General features: G+C 43.7%; 1 protein-coding gene across 10 annotated transcripts in view; it reads right to left on the bottom strand.

Moving 5' to 3' along the window:
• Positions 1-20,509, bottom strand: part of mvb12ba (multivesicular body subunit 12Ba) — an 85,601-nt gene that overhangs the window by 36,953 nt on the left and 28,139 nt on the right. For 8 of the 10 annotated variants that reach the window (XR_009769956.1, XM_061699360.1, XM_061699356.1 and 5 more), the window contains one exon: positions 4,340-4,469. The exons of the other annotated variants lie outside the window; for them this stretch is intronic. Coding sequence is in view for 6 of the 8 variants with exons in the window: in XM_061699356.1 (XP_061555340.1) it covers positions 4,340-4,469 (130 nt within the window). In the remaining 2 variants the exon portion in view is untranslated. The remainder of the gene's footprint in view (positions 1-4,339; positions 4,470-20,509) is intronic. 10 annotated transcript variants of the gene reach the window in all.

A 20,509-nucleotide genomic window follows, 5' to 3' on the forward strand; every position in this document is an offset into this window, starting at 1 on the left:
ACAGAATTGTTGAAATTTTTGCCGATTTATTAAAAAAGAAAAACTGAAATATCACATAGCCATAAGTATTCAGACCCTTTGTTCAGTATTTAGTAGAAGCACCCTTTTGAGCTAATACAGCCATGAGTCTTTTTGGGAATAATGCAACAAGTTTTTAACACCTGGATTTGGGAATCCTCTGCCATTCCTCCTTGCAGATCCTCTCCAGTTCTGTCAGGTTGGATGGTGAATGTTGGTGGACAGCCATTTTCAGGTCTCTCCAGAGATGCTCAATTGGGTTTAAGTCAGGGCTCTGGCTGGGCCATTCAAGAACAGTCACGGAGTTGTTCTGAAGCCACTCCTTCGTTATTTTAGCTGTGTGCTTAGGGTCATTGTCTTGTTGGAAGGTGAACCTTTGGCCCAGTCTGAGGTCCTGAGCACTCTGGAGAAGGTTTTCGTCCAGGATATCCCTGTAGTTGGCTGCATTAATCTTTCCTTTGATTGCAACCAGTCGTCCTGTCCCTGCAGCTAAAAAACACCCCACAGCATGATGCCGCCACCACCATGCTTCAATGTTGGGACTGTATTGGACAGGTGATGACCAGTGCCTGGTTTTCTCCACCATCTTGGCGTCCTTCAGGTGTTTTTTTTAGCAAACTCCATGAGGGCTTTCATGTGTCTTGCACTGAGGAGAGGCTTCAGTCAGGCCACTCTGCCATAAAGCCCTGACTGGTGGAGGGCTGCAGTGATGGTTGACTTTCTAGAACTTTCTCCCATTTCCCGACTGCATCTCTGAAGCTCAGCCACAGTAATCGTTGGGTTCTTCTTTACCTCTCTCACCAAGGCTCTTTTCCCCCGATTGCTCAGTTTGGACGGACGGTCAGCTATAGGAAGGGTTCTGGTTGTCCCAAACGTCTTCCATTTAAGGATTATGGTGGCCACTGTGCTCTTCGGAACCTTAAGTGCAGCAGAAATCTTTCTGTAACATTGGCCAGACCTGTGCCTTGCCACAATTCTGTCTCTGAGCTCTTCAGGTAGTTTCTTTGACCTCATGATTCTCATTTGCTCTGACATGCACTGTGAGCTGTAAGGTCTTATATAGACAGGTGTGTGGCATTCCTTATCAAGTCCAATAGGTATAATCAAACACAGATAGACTCCAAATGAAGGTGTCGAACCATCTCAAGGATGATCAGAAGAAATGGACAGCACCCAAGTTAAATATGAGTGTCACAGCAAAGGGTCTGAATACGTATGGCTCTGTGATATTTCAGTTTTTCTTTTTTAATAAATCTGCAAAAATGTCGACAATTCCATTTTTTTTGTCAATATGGGGTGCTGTGTGTAAATTTATGAGGGGAAAAAAATCACTTAAATTATTTTAGAAAATGGCGCAATATAACAAAGAGTGAAACATTTAAGGGGGTCTGAATACTTTCCGTACCCACTGTATAAGGAAACACACAGAGTCTTAACTCCAGGAAGAAAGCCATCTACAGGTATCTTAGCCCATTCCTCATAGGTAAAGTCCTACAGGTCATTGACATTCTTGGGCTTGTGTGCTGCAACTGGCTTCTTCAAGTCCCACCAGAGATTTTCAATGGGCCATTGCGATGGCCACTACAGAATCTTCCAGCCATGGTAGATTTGGAGGTATGCTTGGGCTCGTTGTCCTGTTGCAAGGTCCAACGTCTGCCGAGCTTCAGCTTTTTCACTGCCTGCACGACATTTACACCCAAGATCTCCTGTTAGACAATTGAATTCATGGTACCTTGCACACGCTGGAGAGTCCTTATACCTGAAGAAGCAAGCAGGGCATGACTGACCCCCCCCCCATTGACTTTTCTCCACCTTTCGCCTCAGGTACTGGACAGCCGTCGCCGAAAGCATCCTCTTTCTGTCGCACCCAGTTAGCGTTTCCACTGTGCCTTTAGTTTCAAACTTGCGAATTATGCTTCCAATTGTGTCTGCTGAAATGTTTGTCTTCGCTTTCTTTTTATATCCATAGCCTTGCTTATGAAGAGAAATTACTTCCTCTCTTGACTTTCTCCATTCCATGGACTTCACTAAATTGCAAAGACAACATTAACTGTCTGAAAGGAGCAGAATACCGCAGTCCTTTTAAATCTGCTTAAATGTTGCCCGTTATGGTTCTGTTCACATCTACAGGTGTTTTCAACACCTGATTGAAGACACCTGATTACACTCTGTTCTAAAGAGTGGTAATCCTTTCCGGGTTGAATAATTCTGTCAGAGAGAATGTATGTATATATACACAGTATGTGCATATATATGCATATATACCGTATATAAGTACCGTTGTCAGAAATTATTCAACCCCCACTGAAGTGTTTTAGCAAGTTTGACATTTATTTTTGATCTTGTTAATAATCAGATAAGGACTTGTAAAATAAACAACTTAACATTTTTTGTAACGCATCAACAAATGTCCTTTTTGTGATTTCCTCACCGACAAAATTATTCATTCAGATTTTCTTTTAGGGGTTGAATTCTTTAGAGCAGAATTTTCAATTAGGTGCTGAAAACACCTGTAGATGTGAACAGAACCATTAATGAGCAACAATTAAGCAGACTTTTAAGGACTGTGAATGTCTCCTCCTTTCAGACTGTTAATGGTGTCTTTTCAAAATGGTAAAGTATAGGCAATAGTCGAAATAGTCAAGAGAGGAGGTAATGTCTCTTCATAATCAAGAATATGAATATAAAAAGACAGCAAAGCATTTGAAGAGACACAATTGGAAGCATAATGTGCAAGTTTAAAGCTAAAGGCACAGTGGAAACGCCACTTGGGCACGGCAGATAGAGGATGCTGTCGGCAACTGCTGTCTCGTACCTGAAGTGAAAGGTGGAGAAAAATTTCCGGATGACAGATGAGGAACTGCGACAGAACTTGTCAGATGGAAACACTCAAGTTTCTGCCCAGACAATAAGGCGTACACTGCGAGATGAAGGCCTCTGTGCCACAACTCACAAGTGCACCCTCTGCCTACTCATAAGCACAAGAGGAGTCGACTCCAGTTTGCCAAAAACAACGTGGACAAACCACAAAGTTTTGGGGATACTATTATCTGGAGCGATGAGACAAAATTGGAACTCTTGTGGCCTATGGATCAACAAAATCTCTGGAAAAGGAAGATTGATGCATACAAAGAAGAAAATACCTTGCCTACTATGAAGCATGGCAGGGGGTCAGTCATGCTCTGGGGCTGTTTTGCTTTTTCAGGTACAGGGACCCTCCAGCATGTGCAAGGTACCATGAATTCAATTATCTACCAGGAGATCTTGCGTGTAAATGTCATGCAGGCAGTGACAAAGCTGAAGCTTGGGAGACGTTGGACCTTCCAACCGGACAACAATCCTAAGCATACCTCCAAATCTGCCATAGCAGACAAATGGCTGGAAGATTCTGAAGTGGTCATCGCAATTGCCTAATTTAAATCCCAGAAAATCTCTGGTGAGACTTGAAGAAGGCAGTTGCGCACACAAGCCCAAGAATGTCAATGAACTGGAGGCCTTTACCAATGAGGAATGGGCTAAGATACCTGTAGATTGGTACAAGAAACTTATGTCAAGCTATGTTTCACATCTGAAGGATGTTATTATTACCAAATGGTGTTGTACTGAGTACGTGACTAAGGGGTTGAATAATTTTGTCAGTAAGGAATACACAAAAAGGACATTTGTTGGTATATTACAAAAGTTTTTGTTATCATTTAAGTTTCATTTGTTTATTTTTTTTATTTAAGTCCTTATTTGATCTGATAATACACAAGATGACTGCAGTGGGGGTTGAATAATTTTGAACAGCATTGTATATTTTGGATTTTATGCAATTTTAGGCCATTAGGCCTAGCCCAGTGGTTCCCAAACTTTCTCTGCTTGGCCCCCCTTTGGTTCATAAGAAATGTTTGCCCCCCACACTGTCCCCCCAAAAAACATACATACACATTTTGTTTTCTGAGTCCATTGCAGTTTATTTTCACACACTGTACACATTCTATTACAACTGTAATTATTATGTGTGAAATAAACTGTAATTGACTAAATACAATGTAATTAATACAAACCTTAATGTTTTTTGAAAAAAATACAACTGCCATAAACTGCAGGTTGTAATTACTGGAACTGCTTTCAAGCACCTTAACAGTATAATTATGTTCAGTGTAACAGGTTATGTTTTTTTAATATTCAACATTGCTATTAATGTTTTCATTCATTCATTCGTCCCTCTGCAATTGCTCTGCGCCCCCCACTTTGGGAACCACTGGCCTAGCCCGACATTCTTGCTTGATTACATTAGTGAAACAAACAAAAAACAAAATTGAAGATAGAGACAAACCCAATAAAGGTGTATTGTGGGGGAGCCTGCTTTGACCTTCCCAGGATACGAATATCACAGATGGCCGCCTCTGTAGAGTCTCGTGGAATAAACTTGATACAGAGCCGCCTCTTCCTGAATGCCTGTTCCTCTACACAACAAAACAACAAAACAAAAGAGAGTCACGGACCATGTTGATTTTAATGTTATCTGACATACAAAAAAAGATACTGACACGTCTATTCTTAACTACTTGTTAAGCAACTCTAAGCAACTTGACTTATAAATCAGAACTTGCTGTGACAAATACCAGTTTCATCATTGGCCCTTGCCTGTTTCCCAAACTTTAATGAGTTCTTTGATTTTCAACAGCCACAAATAGAAAGGCAAAGCAGGTAGTTCTCAAGGGACCCAAGAAGTTTGCTCGCAGAACCCGTGTGGTGTTAGGGGTCAGAGTTATCGCTTCTGTCAATTCAGTTAACCTGCAAGTTATACAAATACATTAAAATGGATAATTGATAACAGCTATTAGAGCAGCTATCAATGATCCAACTCGGTTGCTGGCTGAAGAATTCAATATCAAGGAATTCCTCAATTACCAGTAAATTGTTTTTGATCATCATACATTGATGACACCCTTTTTTATTTTGTTTAATAAAAACCCTTTTTTTATCACAACCCTCCTAAGGCACATCATGGGTAAAAAATTACCCAGATCCATTATGAGCCAGTGTTTCTTACAGTATATATCCTTCCCATAATTGTATTTTATCATTTACTCTTCCAAATATGCATGTAATATTTTGAAATCAAAATGTCTTCTTTTGCTTTCACACTTAGAACAACCACAGGTTTATATATTTATACATTAAGTTTACGCACATGGACAGGACAACATAGCTCTGGATTGCACATCTAATACATTTTTTAAAATTGCTTTAATGTTATCTTGGAAAATTTTTGATTGTGAATGATAACTGTACAGAATTTTTATTATGTTTAGTTTAACTTGAAAGTGAGTGGTAAGTACTGTAGATTAACACAAACTGAGTTCATATTAGCTAGCTAACGGTTAACTTAAGAGGGTAAGAGGTGGGGTACACCATAGAAATCAGAAAATATTTTGGCACAACAAAGTATGTTAGGAAACATTGGAATAATGATCTGTGGTAATCAAAAATAAGATACTTAAAGAATAGCTGGGAGTATTAAATCATGGTAGGGCTGCATGATTGTGGCCAAAATAATGATCACGATTATTTTTGTCAATATTGTAATTGCGATTATTAATCACGATTATTCCTCGTTACGGGAAAAAAAACCTTTATTTTTATTGCAATCGTGAAAGACCAAATTTGTATTGTACTCTGATCCAGGCATTACATGTTGCCTGTCTCAGACGTGTCTGTCCCACACCGCCCACATTTAAAACAAAAAATAACTTTATTGGCGGTCAGATATTTACAGTACTACATCAAAAAACGCAACATGGTGAAAAATAAATTAGCTTTTGGATTCAAATATACTGTACAAGATGCCGACGCAGATAAATGTCTTTTGCGGAGCCAATCAACAAATTATGAAATTAAAGCCGATCAGCATAAAATGCTAATTATCAGCCGGTACCGATCAGATCAGTATAAAGTCTATTCACAGGACCCCTGCTAGACCCCCTGCAGTTTGCCTACCAAGCAAACAGGTCTGTGGATGACGCAGTCAAGATGGGACTGCACTTCATCCTAGAACACCTCGACGGTGCGAGGACCTATGCGAGGATCTTGTTCGTGGACTTCAGCTCTGCGATCAACGCCATCATCCCCGAACTCCTCTCCTCCAAGCTTCTCCAGCTCAGCGTCTTAACTGCCACCTGTCAGTGGATTTATAGCTTCCTGATGGCCAGGACACAGAATGTGAGGCTGGAGGACACCACCTCATTCACACACACTACCAGCACTGGGGTGCCCCAAGGATGTGTCCTCTCTCCGCTGCTCTTCTCTCTCTACACGAACGACTGCACCTCAATGGACCCAGCTATCAAAACTCCTGAAGTTTGCAGACGACACCACAGTCATCGGCCTCACCAAAGACGGCGACAAGTCTGCATATCGATAGGAAGTGGACCGGCCGACACAACATGGAGCTGAATACGCTTAAGACTGTATAAATGATCGTGGACTTCAGGAGGCATTCTTCGCCACAGCTGCTCCTCATGCTGTCCAACTGCCCTGTGTCAACCGTCGAGACCTTCGAGTTCCTACGAATTACAGTCTCTCAGGACCTGAAGTGAGAGACCAACATCAACTCAATCCTCAAAAAGGCCCAGCAGAGGATGTACTTCCTGCGGCTTTTGAGGAAGCATGGCCTGCCACAGGAGCTGTTGAGGCAGTTCTACACAACAGACATCGAATCAGTCCTGTGTTCATTCATCACAGTCTGGTTTGGTGGTGCCACATAAAAGGACGCACTCTGACTGTAATGGACAATCAAAACTTCTGAAAACTTTTTTGGTACCCCTCAACCCACCCTTGTGAACTTGCACGCTGCCAGAACTAAGACCAGAGCATGCAAAATCTTCTTGGACCCTCCACATCCTGGTCACCACCTCTTCCAGCTCCTTCCCTGAGTTAGGCGCTATCGAACAATGCAACCTAAAACTAGCAGACATTCCAACAGCTTCTTCCCTCTTGCTATTAAATTTTTAAACAGTTAACTGACAATTCCATTGCCAAGTGTGTCTTGAGATTGTTGCCACAGCTCAAGATTATTCGTGTACTCACTGTCGTAGTCTCGCCACTCTGCACTATTTGCATATCTGTTGTTGATACTGGCCTCTCATGTGGTTGTGAAGTATCTGCACCATTTGCACAATTGACAGTGTTCCAGATTATCACACTACAAGTCATTTTAAACTGCTTACATTTCTTGAAGTCTCTGCACCATTTGCACAATGGTCACTGTACCAGATTATTGCTCTATTAGTCATTTCAAACTGCTCTACATTGCTAGAGGACTCTGCATCATTTGCACAATAGTCCAAACAAAGAAAAAAATAAGTTTTGGCACTACCACATTACCGCTAACCTTTCATTGCCTCTTCTGGCTCTCTTATTTTATTTTTTCTCGTGTCCTGCTCCTCTGTTGTCCTGGCTGGCTAATCTCGCCAGTCACGGGGGTGGCCTCGGCCAACATAAAACCCCCGTAACCACTATGGTTACAAAAATATTTCTGCTGCACTTAAGGTTCCTAACAGAACAGTGGCCTCCATAATCCTTAAATGGAAGATGTTTGGGACAACCAGAACAATTCCTAGCGCTGGCCATCCGGCCAAATTGAGCAATCGGGGAGAAGAGCCTTGGTGAGAGAGGTAAAGAAGAACCCAAAGATCACAGTGAATGAGCTCCAGAGATGCAGTCGAAAGATGGGAGAAAGTTCTAAAAAGTCAACCAGCACTGCAGCCCTCCACCACTCAGGGCTTTATGGCAGAGTGGCCCGACGGAAGCCTGTCCTCAGTGCAAGACACACGAAAGTCCGCATGAAGCCTGCTAAAAAACACCTGAAGGACTCCAAGATGGTGAGAAATAAGATTCTCTGCTCTGATGAGACCAAGATAGAACTTTTTGGCACTAATTCTAAGCGGTATGTATGGAGAAACCTAGGCACTACTCATCACCTGTCCAATACAGTCCCAACAGTGAAGCATGGTGGTGGCAGCATCATGCTGTGGGGATGTTTTGCAGCTGCAGGGACACGACGCCTGGTTGCAATCGAAGGAAAGATGAATGCGGCCAAGTACAGGGATATCCTGGACGAAAACCTTCTTCAGAGTGCTCAGGATCTCAGACGGGGCTATGGTTCACCTTCCAACAAGACAATGACCCTAAGCAAACAGCTAAAATAACGAAGGAGTAGCTTCAGAACAACTCCGTGGCTGTTCTTGAATGGCCCAGCCAGAGCCCTGACTTAAACCCAATTGAGCATCTCTGGAAAGACCTTTAAAATGGCTTTCCATCAACATTCACCATCCAACCTGACAGAACTGGAGATGATCTGCAAGGAGGAATGGGAGAGGATCTCCAAATCCAGGTGTAAAAAATTTGTTGCATCATTCCCAAAAAGACTCATGGCTGTATTAGCTCAAAAGGGTGCTTCTACTAAATACTGAGCAAAATGTCTGAATACTTATTGCTGTGTGATATTTCAGCTTTTCTTTTTTAATAAATCTGCAAAAATTTCAACAATTCTGTCTTTTATATGGGGTGCTGTATGTACATTAATGAGGGGGGGGGGGGGGGGGAATTTAGCAAACGGCTGCAATATAACAAAGAGTGAAAAATTTAAGTGAGTCTGAATACTTTCGTACTCACTGTAGATCCCTTGTAGATGTCATTAAATATTCTATAAAATTCCACTGTGTTTTGAGTTTAATAGTGAAGTCTCTAATCTCGGACTCGTATTTAATAAAATGTAGCAAACTTTCGATTATGAGACATAAAAGGTTTGTCGTCGCTTTTCCTCAATTTTTTTGTCGTCTAAAAAGTGACGTGGTGCCCTTTACAAGAAAAAATTAGTTTAATTTTAACGTTAAAAACGTAAATCGGACTAACCTCCTTCAGATTACATCTGACATGTTGGTGAAGGTAATAGGGGTGATGAATAAGTGATGGGTAAGTACGGCATCCAGGAAAGGAACTTGGAGGGACAGATGGTGGTAGACTTTGCAACAAGGCTGCAAATGGGTGTAGTGAACACTTTTTTCTAGAAGAGGCACGAACATAGGTTGACCTACAAGAGCGGAGGTAGAAGCACGCAGGTGCATTACATCTTGTGCAGACGATGTAATCTGAAGGAGGTTACCAACTGTAAGGTAGTGGTAGGGGAGAGTGTGGCTAAACAGCATAGGATGGTGGTGTGTAAGATGACTCTGGTGGTGGGGAGGAAGATTAGGAAGACAAAGGCAGAGAAGAGAACCATGTGGTGGAAGCTGAGACAGGACGAGTGTTGTGCAGCTTTTGGGGAAGACGTGAGACAGGCTCGTCGGTGGACGGGAGGAGCTTCCACAAGACTGGACCACTGCAGCCAAGGTGATCAGAGAGGCAGGCAGGAGAGTACTTGGTGCATCTTCTGGCAGGAAAGGAGGGAAGGAGACTTGGTGGTGGAACCTCACAGTACAGGAAATCATACAAGGAAAAAGATTAGCTAAGAAGAAGTGGGACACCGAGAGGACCGAGGAGAGGTGAAAGGAATACATAGAGATGCGACACAGGGCAAAGGTAGAGGTGGCAAAGGCCAAACAACAGGCATATGATGACATGTATGGCAGGTTGGACACTAAAGAAGGAGAAAAGGATCTATACAGGCTGGCCAGACAGAGGGATAGAGATGGGAAGGATGTGCAGCAGGTTAGGGTGATTAAGGATAGAGACTGAAATATGTTGACTGGTGCCAGCAGTGTGCTAGATAGATGGAAAGAATACTTTGAGGTGTTGATGAATGAGGAAAATGAGAGAGAAGGGAGTAGAAGAGGCAAGTGTGGTGGACCAGGAAGTGGCAATGATTAGTAAGGGGGAAGTTAGAAAGGCATTAAAGAGGATGAAAAATGGAAAGGCAGTTGGTCCTGATGACATTCCTGTGGAGGTATGGAAGCATCTAGGAGAGGTGGCTGTGGAGTTTTTGACCAGCTTCTAGTGCGTGAGAAGATGCCTGAAGAAGGGAGGAAAAGTGTACCGGTGCCCATTTTTAAGAACAAAGGTGATGTGCAGTGCTGTGGGAACTATAGAGGAATAAAGTTGATGAGCCACACAATGAAGTTATGGGAAAGATTAGTGGAGGCAAGAGTCAGGACAGAAGTGAGTATTTGCAAGCAACAGTATGGTTTCATGCCTAGAAAGAGTACCACAGATGCATTACTTGCCTTGAGGATGTTGATGGAAAAGTACAGTACAGAGAAGGTCAGAATGAGCTACATTGTGTCTTTGTAGATCTAGAGAAAGCCTATGACAGAGTACCCAGAGAAGAACTGTGGTACTGCATGCGGAAGTCTGGAGTGGCAGAGAAGTATCTTAGAATAATACAGGACATGTACGAGAGCAGCATAACAGCGGTGAGGTGTGCTGTAGGTGTGACAGACGAATTTAAGGTGGACGTGGGACAGCATTAGGGATCAGCCCTGAGCCCCTTCCTTTTTGCAGTGATGATGGATAGGTTGACAGATGAGGCTAGACTGGAATCCCCGTGGACCATGATGTTTGCAGATGACATTGTGATCTGCAGTGAAAGCAGGGAGCAGCTGAAGGAACAGTTAGAAAGAAGGAGGCATGCCCTGGAAAGAAGAGGAATGAAGATGAGCCGAAGTAAGACAGAATATATGTGCATGAATGAGAGGGGTGGTGGGGGAAGAGTGAGGCTACAGGGAGAAGAGATACCAAGGGTGGAGGACTTTAAATACTTGGGGTCAACCGTCCAGAGCAATGGGGAGTGTGGTCAGGAAGTGAAGAAACGGGTCCAAGCAGGTTGAAACGGGTGGAGGAATCAGAATCAGAATCATCTTTATTTGCCAAGTATGTCCAAAACACACAAGGAATTTGTCTCCGGTAGTTGGAGCCGCTCTAGTACAACAGACAGTCAATTTACAGAACACTTTGGGGACATGAAGACATTGACAAAAAGCAATTGTGCAAAAAGATGCAGAGTCCTCTAGCACTTAAAGCAGTTCGAACGACTAATATTGCAATAGTCCGGTGCAATGACCATTGTGCAAAGGGCGCTGAGACTTCAAGGAGTGTATGCGGTTTAAAGTGACGAGTAGTGCGATAATCTGGGACAATGTTGGTTGTGCAAATGTTACAGATACTCCTCAATCAGTGTGCAAATGGAGCAGATGCTACTCTGGCATGAGTGGCCAGTATATGCAAATAGTGCAGCATGGCGAGACAACTACAGTGAGTGCACGAGTAATACATAATTGGCCCCACAGAAATGTGACAACGAACTCAAGTCAAAAAATTGCCAGCTTGTTGTAATGGAATTATAGGTTAGGTGTTTAAGAGGTTGATAGCAAGAGGGAAGAAGCTGTTGGAATGTCTACTAGTTCTAGTTTGCGTTGATCGGTAGCGCCTACCTGAGGGAAGGAGCCGGAAGAGCCGGTGACCGGGGTGCAGACGGTCCGAGAGGATTTTGCACGCCCTTGTCTTAGTTCTGGCAGCGTGCAAGTCCTCAATGGTGGGTAGGGGGGTACCGACAATCCTTTCAGCAGTTTTGATTGTCCGTTGCAGTCGGAGTTTGTCCTTTTTTGTAGCAGCACCAAACCAGACTGTGATGGAAGAACACAGGACTGATTCGATGACCGCTGTGTAGAACTGTCTCAGCAGCTCCGGTGGCAGGCCGTGCTTTCTCAGAAGCCGCAGGAAGTACATCCTCTGCTGGGCCTTTTTGAGGACGGAGTTGATGTTATTCGCCCACTTCAGGTCCTGAGAGATTGTAATTCCCAGGAATTGAAGGTCTCGACGGTTGACACAAGGCAGCTGGACAACGTGAGGGGCAGCTGTGGCGAAGGATGCCTCCTGAAGTCCACGATCATCTCTACCGTCTTGAGCGTGTTCAGCTCCAGGTTGTGTCGGCCGCACCACAGCTCCAGCCGCTCCGCTTCCTGTCGATATGCAGACTCGTTACCGTCCTTGATGAGGCCGATGACAGTGGTGTCATCTGCAAACTTCAGGAGCTTGACAGTCGGGCTCGCTGAGGTGCAGCCGTTCGTGTAGAGAGAGAAGAGCAGCGGAGAGAGGACACAACCTTGGGGTGCCCCAGTGCTGATGCTGCGTGTGGATGAGGTGGCCTCCCCCAGCCTGACCTGCTGTGTCCTGCCCGTCAGAAAGCTGTAAATCCACTGGCAGATGGCAGGTGAGACGCTGAGCTGGAGAAGCTTGGTTGAAAGGAGTTCAGGGATGATGGTGTCGAACGCTGAGCTGAAGTCCACGAACAGGATCCTCGCGTAGGTCCCTGCACTGTCGAGGTGTTCTAGGATGAAGTGCAGTCCCATGTTGACTGCATCATCCGCAGACCTGTTCGCTTGGTAGGCAAACTGCAGGGGGTCCAGCAGGGGACCTGTGACACTCTTGAGGTGGTCCAGCACGAGACGTTCAAAGGACTTCATGACCACAGATGTCAAAGCGACAGGCCTGTAGTCATTCAGACCAGAGATTGCAGGTTTCTTGGGGACTGGAATGATGGTGGAGCGTTTGAAACAGGATGGAACTTCGCACATTTCCAAAGCTCTGTTAAAGATCTGAGTGAAGACTGGAGCGAGCTGGTCCGCGCAGACTTTGAGGCAGGATGGGGACACATGGTCCGGTCCTGTCGCTTTGTTAATCTTCTGTTGTTTGAAGATGCGTCTCACATCCTGTTCATGGATGGTTAACGCAGAAGTCAGAGGTGTGGTTGTGGTCGCGGGTGCGGCCGGGTGGGTGTGTGGAGTGAAACTGTCCTTTTCAAATCTGCAATAGAAGGTATTCAAGTCGTTGGCTAGTGTGCTATTGTTCTCAGCTTGGGGGGATCGCCGCTTGTAATTAGTCAGCGATTGGAATGCACGCCAGACTGATTTTGAGTCGTTCGCGCTAAACTGTTTTTCCAACTTTGCTGCATAGATCCTCTTTGCAATGTTAATTTCTTTAGTAAGATGGTTTCTAGCTCGATTATACAGGGCCCTGTCCCCGCTCTGATATGCATCTTCCTTAGCTTGGCGAAGCTGCTTAAGTTTAGCAGTGAACCACGGCTTGTTGTTGTTGAATGTCCGAAATGATTTTGTTGGTACACAAACCTCTTCACAGAAACTGATATAGGATGTGACAGTGTCCGTATATTCATCCAGGCTGCCAGCTGAATTTTCAAAGACACTCCAGTCTGTGCAGTCTAAACAGCTTTGAAGTTCCATCTTTGCTTCATTGGTCCACTTTTTGACTGTTTTCACCGTAGGCTTCGCACATTTAAGTTCTAGCTTGTACGTCGGTATTAAGTGAATTAAGCAGTGATCAGACGAGCCCAGGGCTGCATGAGGTATAGCACGGTATGCGTTTTCTACCGTAGTGTAGCAGTGGTCTAAAGTATTATTTTCTCTGGTAGGACAGTCGATGTGCTGCTTGTATTTAGGGAGTTCGTGGTTGAGTTTAGCTTTGTTAAAGTCCCCGAGAATAATGAGGGGTGAGTCAGGGTGGTTTTTTTTCAATTTCGTTGACTTGTACGGCGAGCGTTAGCAATGCGGCGTTCTTGTTAGCTTGCGGTGTAATATAGACTCCAGCCAGTATAAACGATGCAAACTCACGTGGCGAGTAAAATGGTTTACAGTTCAAAAACAGCGACTCCAAATGCGGGCTGCAGTGTGTGCTGAGCACCGTGACGTCCGTACACCATTTTTCGTTTATATGGAGGCATATCCTGCCGCCCTTCGTTTTCCCCGATGATTCCATGTCGCGGTCCGCTCGATGAATGTTGAAGCCGGGAAGCATGACGGCGCCATCGGGTACAGCGTCGCAAAGCCAGGTCTCCGTGAAGCACATGGCCGCGGAACGTCCGAAGTCTTTAACAGAAGATGAAGCTCGTCCATTTTGTTGGGTAGGGAGCGTACATTCGCGAGGTGGATCGACGGGAACGCCGATCTGTGTCCTCTCTTGCGGAGTTTCACCTGAATGCCGGCTCGTTTTCCTCTGTGGCGCCGCTTCCGCATCCATGCGCCGAAAACCGCGGACGCCGCTCCGGTGAGTAACTCGGGGAAAAAACTGAGCGAATTTTCGAAAGTTGGTGACAGAAAGTCCGGAGTAGCCTCCTTGATGGTTAGCAGGTCTTCCCTTGTGTAAGTGAGTCGTGTAAGGTCTCCAAAGACGGACGAAAAACACAAAAACAAAGACAATACTAGAGAGCGCGTTACCGAGGCGACCATACTGGTAGGCGCCATCTTGATCATATGAAGGTGTCAGGTGTGTTATGTAACAGAAGAGTCTCTGCTAGGACGAAGGGCAAAGTTTATAAAACAGTGGTGAGGCCAGCCATGATGTACAGATTAGAGACAGTGGCACTTAAGAGAGAACAGGAAGCAGAGTTGGAGGTGGTGGAAATGAAGATGTTGAGGTTCGCTCTCGGAGGGACCAGGTTGGATAAAATTAGAAATGAGCTAATCAGAGGGACAGCCAAGGTTCTATGTTTTGGAGACAAAGTTAGAGAGAGCAGAATTCGATGGTTTGGACACGTCCAGAGGAGAAATAGTGAGTATATTGGTAGAAGGATGATGAAGATGGAGCTGCCAGGCAGGAGAGCTCGAGGAAGACCAAAGAGAAGGTTGATGGAAGTCGTGAGGGAAGACATGATGGAAGTTGGTGTTCAAGAGGAGGATGCAGGAGATAGGCTTACATGGAAAGCCTTACATGGAAAAGGATGACGCGCTGTGGCGACCCCTAACGGGACAAGCCGAAAGGAAAAGAAGAAGAATCGGGTCAAGACACAGTTATCAGTTCACAGAGAGCACATGGCAGATGTAACAGCTGGTAAGGGGATCACCGGGAGGGCATGAGGTCGTTGCTTAGATACCACTACATTTGAAGTAAGACCAACAAGTTCATTGGGAAGGCATGAGCTCATCACTGAGATAATACAACAATAGAATTGTGACCTGTCACTGGCGGGGCCTCAGAGCGGGCTGCTGCAGCTGGAAGACCAAAGCGGATGTGTATGACTCATTTGCAACTTTTTGTGTGATAAGGCCTGCTTGTGAAAATAAACAAAAATAATTAAAAAAAAATAATAATAATAATAACAAATAAATAAATAAACATAGGCTTGATAAGTGGATGTGATCTGCCTAGCTTCTCAGCCCCAAAAGGATGAGGTCATCCTCATCCTTTTGGTCATCCTCATCCTTTTTGTCATCCTCATCCTTTTGACTCAAGTAGAGTATATAAGATCCTTTATTCCAACCGCTTTTTCGTGTATCATTTGTTTGTCTGAAGCTTCGAATAAACAACTTGTGACTGGCTCAGTTTATGTCTTCTGATTTTTTTACCTGGTCATTCAAAAACTAAGAAATATTTGTTATCAAGAATACTTAGCCTGCAAACCACTTCTGCTTGTTAGAGGAAACTGACGAAGATGTTGCACACCAGGGATAGGGCTGAGGGCCCTCACACCTGCTAGCCTAACTAAGGGGCACCACCTGATCCAGAGGCGACAAATCAAGACACTACATTTGGCGAGCCTATCCAGGAGAATGATAAGGCCTGGTGGGGCGATCTGACTGTGATCAGTGTGTACTCAGACCCAAACTAAGGCCACCAAGGTAAGCAAACCTTTACTTCTGCATAGTTTTATGGTCTCTGAGTGCCCATGAGATCTCACCCGGATTGGGGTTTTCCGCCAAGAGAGGCCTAACCTCTAAAACAACCTAGATTTAGAAAAAAATCTAAACATTTTTAGCAAACACGAAGGACTCAGCGGAGCTGATCACAACTGCATGTTTGTGTATCCTATACTTTTTATGTAACCATTTTATGTAATCATTGTTAAAAGTGACTAAAGGAAGATCGGTTTATTTGTTTGTGTTTGTGGTATTTTGTTAGAAAGAGGACCTGGATGTGTCCTGCTTAAATCAAACGGACTGAAGAAAGATCTCTTTGAATATTGTTAAGGTGGCTGAAGGAAGTCCACGAAATGGTATTTTGTTCTGGCCAGACTGAAGTGGCTGAAGGGAGCGCAGTAGAGGTCTAGTTGAACTTTTGTGCGTGCAAAATTCCTGTCAAGGGTGACAGGTGCTAGCTGTTTGTGTACAGCGTGAGGCCAGGCGCTAAAACAGCTCTGTAGGGCGTCGGGCGAGGCGCTAACAACTGTGTCTAAAGTGTATATAGAATTGCATTATTTGTTTGTTTTGTGCTCATAGGGTAGTATATGTTTCCGGAAAGCAAAATTGTAAATAAGCTGATATACTGCTGTATTAATTTGTATTGGGTGTGAGGGAGGAGAATAGAGATTTATTGGTATGAAGATTTAAGTTAATTAATAAGGAGTTGTGAGTTGTATAATTAAATTGGAAGGATAAGCAGTTGTGAGTTGTGTGATTAAATTGGAGGATAAGGAGTTGTGAGTCATATTATTAAACTAGAAAATAAGGAATTGTTGTTTAGAGAATAAATATAAAATAATATAGTATCTTATAAAATAATATGGTATGGTACTGTATAGTATGGTATTGGTATACATAATAATATAAGTAAAGTTGTGGTAATAGAATGGTGCGGTGCAAAAATGTACATGCTCGTCTCTTTTGTTGCAGTAATAACTACAATTAAAAAAAGAGACTAAGGAGTTCTGCGCATATATTGTACATCGAACCTTGAACATAAAATATTAAGAAAAAAAACACTTAAATAACGCTGTGATTAGGCCCAATAACAAATGCTCGGTACCAGAGAGAGCAATTCTATCGGCTTGCTTGAAGTCTCTGGGCTAAATTGGAGACTAATTTCGGATATTTTTTGAGAAAGCAGGCATTAAATTTCTAGTATAGCAAGTCGGATTAAATAATTCTAGTACATTAAGAATAAAAAGAAAGAAAAACCTAAAAAAATAGGGATAAATTACCGTAATTTCTCGTGTGTAATGCGCATTTTCTTCCCCCCCAAAAAATTTCAAAAATCAATGGTGCGCATTATACATAGGTATAGGGGGAAATGGGGGGGGGGGGGGGGAACTTTCCCATTTTATAATTGTATAGCGCAATCTAGAGGTTATGAAAAAGCGGTAGACGTCCATTTCAATATGCCACCACGACCTAGAGGTTATGAGAAAGGTGCACACTTTCATTCTAATATGCCAGCACCACCTAGAGGTTATGAAAACGGTGTAGCCTACACTTTCATTCCAATATGACAGGGGTACGTATGACTCCATATGTACAGTTGTGCTCCTAAGTTTACATACCCTGGCAGAATTTGTGAAATATTGTTTGTTGTTTTTTTTTTTAATACGACTGATGACTGAACAACCATCAATTTCTTTATGGTTATGTTTTGTTTGATAATAATGCTTTTCTGAGATGCTTGACGGTTTAATTTGAATCCTTTTAAAATAAAACTAAATGTGTTTCGCCTCGCCCTTCATGTTTTCTTTAAAGAGTTGTACCCATCTTACAAATTCTGCCCGGGTAATCAAACATATGAGCACAACTGTGTGTTTTCTCATTTACTAAATAAAAGTAGGGCAGTGAATTTCAAAAGAAGAGCAAGAAAATAAAAAGAAAGTATGTGTTCAAATAAAGTGCTTAACTTCAGAATAATTATTTCAAAAAATAACAAAATACAGATAATACTTCATGTTTTGATCATATGGGTAGAAGCGAAAGCATGCATTGTAAAAATGCATTATATATAGGTAGAAGGGTTTTCCAGAATTTTGAGGTCAACTTTGCTTGAATTTACGGTCGTGAGTAAAAGTGGCAACAATATTAGTGCCTAATCATTTTGGGGAAACTACTCGCGTCACACAAAATCCCAACTTTGCCTTCTCTCGCTCTGACTCAACGCATTTCCATTTTCGTATGCCTAATTGTCTTTCTTTCTTTTACCATGAGCGTTAGTTTCTCTTTTTGTAGTTTGTAGTTGTACCTGTGCGTTGCTTAGATGTCATTAAATATACCATAAAATTCCACTTTGGTTGTCTTTTGTGTGTGTTCTGAGTTAAAGTAAACCTCTGTGATCTAGGACTCAAAATTTCCTCGTGTAGCAACCTTCAGAATACGAGACTGATAAAAAGGTTTCTCCTAGGTTCAAGACCCCGACCGGACCATCCACCAACATCTCCCAGGCTCACGGCTGTGGTGTCCTTGAGCAAGACACCGATACCCCAAACTTCTCCCCGGTCGCTTAAGTTGGCCCCTGCTCCAGTGTGTTCCACTAACAAGTGTGCGTGTTCACTGTGATCGGTAAAATGCAGAGAACAAATTTTGTGTGTATGCATGCTTGTTCATAAAGATTTTTCTTCTTCTAAGGGGTGAAACAAGGGCTAAAGGGTATAATCAATCAGGTTTGGCCCTAATAAGATTAGCTTTCACTGTTAGGCTCCAGATACCCAACTATACATGCCTTGAAAACTAAGTAACCCATGTGATTGCTGTAATCTGGAGGCGTGGCTTGTTGACATTAAGCCATGGATTTCCTTTTTGCTTCTTAACCTTAACCTGACCCTTGATTATTGACCCTGCTAGACACAGGCACTTGTTTCCTGATTTATCTCACACGGACGCTAATTGAATTACCAGCCATTCCGAAGGAGCTCATCAAAGCGGAGACTAGGAATCCTGACTCCTCACCCGAACTTTAAATCAATGAGCAGCTACCCCAGAAACCAGCACACCCAGGCATCTGAAGACCCCTATGTGCAGGGCTCAAGATACCGACCCAAAAAGCAAGAAAATCCACTGGTCGCGCATGCCAAGATAGAAGTTCAAAAGACCATTTGTCCTTTGAAATGCAACTCATTAAGACATCTGGGACAATGGATGGGACACGAGGGACACGCAGAGGCGGTGGACAGCTACTGCAACTCCGGAGGGCAATCTTCACCGGATTTTAATGTAGTATGATATTTTAAGAACTTTGCACGAAGACTCCAGGTGTTTAACATCACAACAGCACCACGAGTGATTGTATTTCTGCAAATGTGAATGTTTGTCAAATCTATTTGTCAATTGAATCGGAGAAGACGTTTTACCCCACACAACACTACTGCCACATTGCAAATATTACAGTGTTCTCAACAACCACATACAATTGAAACATTCATTACAGGGATTAAAGATGCTGTGCACATGACAATGTAGAGCTGGAAACTGGTCTCATTATCTCATTATCTGTCCAAAAATTCATATTTTATCCCACTGGTTTTAAACCGGTGGACGACTGGTTAGAGCGTCTGCCTCACAGTTCTGAGGTCTGGGGTTCAATCCCCGGCATCGCCTGTGTGGAGTTTGCATGTTCTCCCCGTGCCTGTGTGGGTTTTCTCCGGGCACTCCGGTTTCCTCCCACATCCCAAAAACATGCATGGTAGGTTGATTGATAACTCTAAATTACCTGTAGGACTGAATGTGAGTGTGAATGGTTGTTTGTTTATGTGTGCCCTGCGATTGGCTGGCAACCAGTCCAGGGTGTACCCCTCCTCCTGCCCGAAGATAGCTGGGATAGGCTCCAGCACTCCCGCGACCCTAGTGAGGAGAAGCGGCTCAGAAAATACATGGATGGATGGTTTTAAACCACAAAATAATCCTAGGATGGAAAAGTAACATTAAGAGGAGGTCTATCTCCCTTTTGGCCCCAAGAGGGGGGAACGGACCACCCCCTTTTTCAGCTGGGCATAAAAGCTTGCGCTTGTATCACGTTGAGGCATGAAAGCTTGCGCTCGTTCGACTACCTTGCCGAAGACTGGCTCAGCCAGGAAGCCCCACCTCTCACCACGAGGTGGCGAGGACACATCGGACATTTCCCCGCCGTAGGGCACCCTGCCAGCACCCCGAGCTACCCTTTTGGGTGCCTGGGCAGCTAACAGCTAAGCCCCGTTGGGAAGGAAACGGGCAGCGCTTGTCTGCTCCGAGTATCTTGCGAACAGCGACACCCGGGCTTCGGCCGCCCTGCCTTGAAGTTCTTTTTCTTGCTTTTTCCTTCCTCCTATTTCCGCCAAATCCACCTGTTTCCTGTGTGGACCGGACCGGCCAAACATTCAGGAGATCGACCCGCCTGCCTAAATTGTGTTCCTCGCAACGTAAATCCAACTTGCGGTCTACTAAAGTACAGATTGGTGCATATTTCGGTTTTAATTAATGAGAATAGGAATTCCCGGCTCTATGCATTGTCAGCACATGGTCATTACACCCTAACATCACAAGTTCAATCTCCTTTACCAATGGTTATCTGTCCTTTGGTTTGCTTTTGCCTACATTGTTCCCCTGTAGACTCCCCTGTTAGATTTAATTAAATGTTATATAAAACAATTCACTATCTGAGTCATTTGTGTGTGTTTGGGTTCGACAAAAGACCTCTGGTTATCGAGAAATCGTTTAATTCCTGTAGCAACCTTCAGCTTCCAAGACATAGAGGTTTTCGTCACTTTATTTTACAAAGTTTTACACATCTAAAAAGAGACATGGTGCCCCTTTTACGAGATGTT

Source organism: Phycodurus eques, chromosome 15 (assembly GCF_024500275.1).
Source record: "Phycodurus eques isolate BA_2022a chromosome 15, UOR_Pequ_1.1, whole genome shotgun sequence".
Taxonomy (NCBI): Eukaryota; Metazoa; Chordata; class Actinopteri; order Syngnathiformes; family Syngnathidae; genus Phycodurus; species Phycodurus eques.